The sequence below is a fragment of the Anoplolepis gracilipes genome, chromosome 11 (genome assembly GCF_047496725.1).
Source record: "Anoplolepis gracilipes chromosome 11, ASM4749672v1, whole genome shotgun sequence".
Lineage (NCBI taxonomy): Eukaryota > Metazoa > Arthropoda > Insecta > Hymenoptera > Formicidae > Anoplolepis > Anoplolepis gracilipes.
This window is the reverse complement of record NC_132980.1, coordinates 6,264,956-6,272,058: the sequence shown is the minus strand read 5'-3', so window position 1 is coordinate 6,272,058 and position 7,103 is coordinate 6,264,956. Positions and strand designations below refer to the sequence as shown.

General features: G+C 30.5%; 1 protein-coding gene across 1 annotated transcript; it reads right to left on the bottom strand.

Moving 5' to 3' along the window:
* Nucleotides 1-467: 467 nt before the first annotated feature.
* Nucleotides 468-3,367, bottom strand: Peng (Pumilio and CPL domain-containing protein penguin). The gene is made up of 3 exons (XM_072901753.1): nucleotides 3,122-3,367; nucleotides 2,739-2,865; nucleotides 468-2,663 (listed from the first exon to the last, which is right to left on the bottom strand). Exons 2-3 carry the CDS (start codon nucleotides 2,863-2,865, stop codon nucleotides 856-858), a joined length of 1,935 nt encoding a protein of 644 aa, XP_072757854.1. The 5' UTR covers nucleotides 3,122-3,367; the 3' UTR covers nucleotides 468-855.
* Between the last annotated feature and the right edge of the window lie 3,736 nt (nucleotides 3,368-7,103).

The window sequence follows — 7,103 nt, the reverse complement described above, 5'->3', positions numbered from 1 at the left end:
TTATGCAGAGAAATGGTAGAATAAAGTTTGTCTGCACAATTCTTGGACAAATTTCTGCAGATAGACTGATAAACAGAGAAATGACTAAATGTTTCAAACTCGATTATCCACAGAATACATAAAATAATTATAAATAATTATTTAAATTTTTAAAATTATTTAAATAATAATTATAAATAATAACTTATAAATTAATATTTAATATTCACCTTTAATATTCTCCTTTCTGTGCTTTATTACGTTTTATTATTTTTTTTTTCATTTTTCTAGCACACAATCTCTCTAAATAACTATGCGATGAATAATGTAATTCTCACGTGAAATAGTATGATAAAATTTACTTTAATATTAATTGTAAATATTAATAATTTTCTTTTTCAAGAATTTAAATATAGATTAAGAAAGAAGTTTATTTTATAAAGAAATTAGAAGGATACTTTTTATTTTACTTATTCTAACACATACCCATTATTACAAAATTGAACATGTAAAATTAAGTTTTAAAAAACTTGTATTCTGAACACACATAATGTTTATATACATATCGTATATGTTGATCATAGATATAAAAATTAGAGATACACTGTATATTTTTTTATACTATATACATTGTATATATTCAAAACAGAAAACAGTATAATTAATTTGAAGAAGGCTAATCTTCACTTTCTCTCTCTCTCTCTCTTTCACTTTCTGTTTTTAAATATATTTAATGTAAACAGTATAAAAAATTTATATCTTTAGTTTATCTTTATATGATTTATTTGCTAAGTTTTGTTTAACTAAAGACTGTCCTTTCAATTTTTTACATGCTTCTTTTCCTTCTCGGGACTATGTGATGTTTTGTTAAAATTTTTAAACGTTTCTTTCTTTTAATTTTTTTAATATTATCAATTTTCCAGAACTCTGATTCGATTCGAGATTTTTCTTTAACTGTGTTAATTTGTCTAGCAATGTATCAACAATATCTTTAGATTCGTTTTCCAGGAGCAAGATTACTAAAAAGCAACCTCTGTTAAATTCTATCCATCTCTCGATATCTTTTAATTTTAAATGTGATAGTAGTATGCTACCAAATGTAATTTGATCTTTTTTCAACAGTTCCTTGTCATTTTGAATAAGTTTTTTCAACATTATGTGCAATCCGGAATCTTCGATCAAATTACTTTCAGTTTCATCTTCTTTGATCTTCGAGCTTTCATCCACAATAAACTTGGCAATTGATTCGAATGCTAACTTCTGTTTATCTCCAGATCCTGCTTTTAATATCGCTAAAGTAACCATAGCTATAGCACTATTGGACAACCACGTTGCTGTATCCCCGGTTATAGCGTCAAGAAGTGGATCGCGAATCGCTTCGAGAAGTTCCTTTTCCCTAATGTTGGCTGGTTTCTTGCTGATCGAATTGTTGTCACCTTGACGTAAATATTCTACGACACTTGGTGGAAAATAACGAGAGTCCCTTCTGGCCACAAGATACAATATTACGTGTCTCCCGTACTCGTTTATTGCAATATCTGCTAGATTTTCTTGCAATTCAGCCAATATAATCTTCTTCATTAAAACCGTATCATCTATAGAATCGAAAAGCGCTAATAATGTCATGTAACCGTGCTCGGACATGCAAATTGTCTTTACATTCTCCTTGAGAGCCTTCATAATGACTTTTCTATCTTTGTTATTGCCATGCCATATTAATTGGGCGGCGACTTTCGCTCCCATTTTTGTTTGTGATAGCGTTACAATGAAATCTCGCAGCATAACTATCAATTCGTTTCTGTCTTCCGTCGAGCACACACTGAAAAATTCCCATAAAATTGTGTGCAGTAGAGTAGACTTAAAGAGAGATTTATTTAAAATCCTAATCAGATTTGCTTTTACGGCAGATAACGTAGCCTTTTTCATATCGCTTGCATTTTCGAATACATCCGACAATGATTTGACAGTTTTATCTTTTGCCTGTTTATACATGTCTCCGTAAAATTCTTGCTTGAAGTATATTTTATCGAGGTCCGTGCACCAAGTGGAGTACGTGAGTTCGACGAGAGGGGCCGATACGATGTGACTCAATAATTTGACGATGTTACCGTAAAATGTACTAATAACGTCATTCCTGATGTCTCGCGAGCCATGCTTTAAAATATCTTTCACGCAATTTTTGGCGTATTTTGATTGTAACATCTGTACAATGAATGGCTTTATTTCACGAAGTATAGCCTGTCGAAGGTCTGCTTCGCAGTGCTTGATCATGCATTGAATAACTCTTGACATATCATGTGTAAATATCACAGTGCTGTAGTGCTTCTCCAACATTTCATGTAACGTCCGTGTTAATTTTATTTTGTCCTGCGGGGTGCAATCTGATCTACGTAACTTCTCGCTAATCTGCTTAGCCTGAATGATTTTATCATACACTGTGTCATTTTTCAACTTCTTAGCTCTGCGTTTCTCCCTCAGCTCCTTCCTTTCCTTTTTCAATTTAAGCCAATCTGTTTTTTCGGTCGTTCCATCATTCTTAGCTAGTTGCAAATTGTTTCCTTGCGAGCTTTTTTCCTTCTTTGCTTTAAGTAAACTTATTTTCTCAGTTGTTGCACTATGGTTTGTCGATTGAACATTTTTTCTTTTTGAGTTTTTCTTTGAAAAGGGTGTCTTTATATTATTACCTGTGAAAAAATATTGTTATTTTTACCTATATAATTTTTTTCAACCTTTATCTTTTTTTACTCTTTTATTCTTACCTATTGATTTATTATCTAAAGGTTTCTCGAATCTCACTTTCTTTCTCTTAGTACTTTCTTTCTTATTTGTTGTTTCATTCTCTGCATTTAAATCACCAGTATCTAAATCCTTCGCTGTTCGCTTCATCTATAGATTTCAGAAAAACATACAATATGCTATACTCAAAGAATAGATATCAAATCTTAATAAAAACTATATGTGTTCGACTTCTTCCAAAACATATTCTTTAATAGCATAAATTAACATTAAAATTAACATTAATGTTTAATATTAATTTAATGTTATTAAAAAATGTGTTACGAAAGAAATTATTATACGTGATTTTAATTTTATTAAAGAATATCTTACGAGAAATATCTGTTTTATCTTAACCTAAACTAACCTTTTAATGCGCTGAATGTAATTTTTATATTTTTAATCAATTTTATCTTGAGAAAAATCGCGGAACAACTTTATACTGCTAACACGAGATAAGAATAGGAAATAATAGTAGAAAACTTTTCAATAATAATTTAAAATACTCCAACTTTGTGATAGTCTCGCAAAATGTAAAATTACACCATGCGGTATATCATACACATGCTGTGCACTTAACCACGTGACAGGTCCTAGTCAATCCTAGCAGAAACTCCTAATAGGAGTCGATGATAGGCTGATATTACCATAGACATAGTAAGGATAGACTGGCAATAGTCGGAGTGGGGGTAAGTTCAGGTAGAAAAGGACACACTCTGAATGGCTTGGTGCACTCTCTCTTTCTTTTTCGCGCATGCGTATAAACAGAGAGAAGCTTGCGAGACGCCACCTGAAAGCATCGCGCCCTCTGTGGACATAAAAACATGGACATTGAACTACATAGCCAATGTCCACGAATGTTCTCAATGGATAACGCATAATGTGCACAGTTTTGGTTGCGATCCATGCTATGTCGCTTATTCACTTTCACCTAAAAATAATTTGTTATTTCTCCACAATGGCAATAATTTACTTTTAATATCAAATAACCAAGTAAATATTGTCAATATTTTAATTTTGCCAATAATATCTTGATTTTTTGTAATTCTTTTTCTTTTATTAAACGTTATTTTTACGTTCTACATTTTACAAATTAAAACTTATTTTATATAAAAAAGAAATTTTCTTTTAACAATTTAATAATTTAGAGTATTATATTGTTCTACAAATACAATAATAAACTATTAGATATCGATAGATTCAATTAAATGAAATAAAAATCAGATATGTGTATTATATGTATACGTATATATACAAAATTTTTTTAATTAGAAAAAAATGTTAATTTTTTACTTATTTAAGTAAAAATTGTCCGAATTATATCGTGTTCGCTGTCACAATCGTAAAAATTTCATTAATTTTCATTACATATTATTTTAAAAAAGATAAAATAAAAAATAAAAGTTTTAATTTTTACTTGACAAACATTTTAATTTATTAACTGAAGCATTAGAGCTAAAAAAAGGTCCCCGCTAAATATATTTAATCGTATAAATTCTTGTATTACTAATAAAAAAGTTGATGCGAGATACTTTTTGTAACAACTAATCGTGATTTGAAAAAAAAGGAAAATTACTTATCAAAATTAATTAACCCAGATCATTGTTGCAAGAGACTCTTATGTAACTATATATATATATCATATATATATATATATATATATATATATATATATATATGATATATAAATACATATTTATAATATAATTTTATTTTATTTAATTATTGTAATTCAATTCATCAGTTGACTCATTTAATTCATTTAATTACTTGTCGCTTTGAATTTACAATTTTAAGAGCAGGACGTTTAATATATTAATTTCGAGAAAAGAAACTTTATTAATTAATGTTAATTAATGCCGATTATCCAATTGGCATACTTGTACGCGATTAGTAATATTTAATTCTAAACTTTGTAATATTTTACTTTAGAATATACTCGTATTTTTGTGCGATCGATATCAATATCAATCCGGCGAATTTCGCGAGGTTGTGCGCGCTTCGGTGGGCGGAAGGCTCCGACCGATCGATCTATACCGGCGCGTATCGATTCGGGTATGGATCCGCGGTTGGATCGTAATTGGCGGCTTCTCGCGGGGCGCGATTTCGTCGGCTCGTTCGGGTGGCCGACAAGATGGCCGGCAACGGAAAGGACCGCTTTGCTCGAGGCTCGTAGAGCGCTTGGATATGATTAAAAAATGGGCGCTCTGCGCCTCTGTCCATTGTCCGGCGGATGTTGGCCGGGTAACGAGGCCAGTATTTGACCACGTACTTTTCTAGCCAGTTGGACCTACCTTTGTTGCTCCTGGCCATATTCATTCTGACTCGATTTTTAGCCAGAGATCAAAGAAGAAAAATAATTCCTTCCCGGTTAATTATTATCGCCGGCAAATAAGACGACCTATATTTGTTTAGGATCGTACGATATTATAATCGTTTTCTAGACGCGTTGTACGTCATTCAGTCGTTTAAAATCGCAAAAGATAATATAATCATGTATATACCGAAAAATTATATTCTCGTAATATATGCTTTTATAAACTCTCCTTATAGATATAGTCTTAATAAACGAGAATATTTTCTTCTTTACATATTAATACTTTTTTGACATATCTTATATCACATATATATAGAAATTAAGTAAAACTATAACCATATATATATATATATATTCAACTTGTTAAAGTTTTAATAAATAGCCAATGTCAACAATTTATAAAATTGTTTTTTTGTAATTATTGAAATTAATGATCTCAAATATTAAATAATATAATGGTAAAGAAATATCCATTTTAGTATACATTCTTACATGTTAAGAATATCTAAATTTACTCTACTCTGTAGAAGATTTCTCCCTTAAACTAATATTAAGAAGATTCTTTTGATATCTATTTTAAAAGAAGATATTATAAGTAAAGTACTCTCAAGATGAGAATATAATTTTTTCGGTGTATGTAAAAATATATTAGCATGCATATCAATCCCTCTGTCGGCGGGTCATTAAACATTTGTATCTTTAAAATTGTTTTATAAAAATCTAATATATATAATTAAAATAAATATGTTTCATGTATGTCTTGCATAAAACTGGAATAAATCATATATTTTTATTTTTTTAAATATTTTTCTTTTCCTTTCAATTTTAATATACAAATGGTATATCTATTTTAACAAAAGTTAAAAAAATGTACAATAATATAAAATTTTCTCTTGGAATACGTACAAAGAGAAATTTTTTTATAATTTAAAATTGACCCAGAGTACTTCATGCATGCATTCCGCCGTCCGAGGGTTAAAGCAACGAATTTATCTACAATCTACATCTTTATCTACAAGTCTATTAATCTACAACTACAAATTTCTACACAATCCGTTGCTTTAAAATATAATAAAACCTTTTTGTCACTCACCGACACTGATGCGCAACAGCGGAGTTGTCGATATTGAAGCTATATGTTATCTGTAACATTTAAATATAAAGTCCAAATTATAGCAGCGTTTTATATAATTAATATTAAAGAATTTATTATTATACTTAATAAATTTATATTCGATGCGTACAATAATAAGCAAAAATATATAAATATGGAATAACTTTGTAAATTAAAAAAACTTTTTTTTTTAAATAAAAACTTTATAAGATTTATGTAAAAATCTTTGTCTCTGAGTTTCTCTTGATTAAATCATTCAAATAAATGAATCGAATTCATTCGTATAAAGGATTTATAATAATTAATACACAAATAATATTTACCCTAGGGTTGCTCCGCCGATGCAGGATGCCTCTCCTAGGCCTCCTCCTCCTCTCAAATTGTAAGAGACATCAGGAACTATTGTTTTATACGGGCGATATACTTTTTTTAATTTGTTGAAACCGCACAAAAATAAAATCGAGCAATACTTTAAACCGCACAAAAGTAAAAACGCGCGATAGTTTGACGGCACTCTCGCACTTTTACGCGCGATACTTTGACGGCACTCCCGAATTTCGGAACGATCGAAAATCCCATTTTATCACGCGCGAGAATAATACTTGGAGTCGACAGGTCGGGCACGATCAAACTCCGACGAAAGAAAGATCAAAATCAGGATAAATGAACGAAAATACGATCGCGATCGCGACAAAGTCGAATGTCAAAAACAATAGCGCGCTATATGTCACCAAGGTCGAATGTTATTATTTTATTTCGAAATCATTTTAGACGTATTTTAACACGTTAAGATTTATCGTAATATTATTGCATATTATTCGTATTATTATTACGTATATTATCGTCGCGAGAACCGTGTACGGCGCGCTCGACCTCGAGATGACCGAACGCGAGGCGCACGTGCCGGCGCCGGCGCCG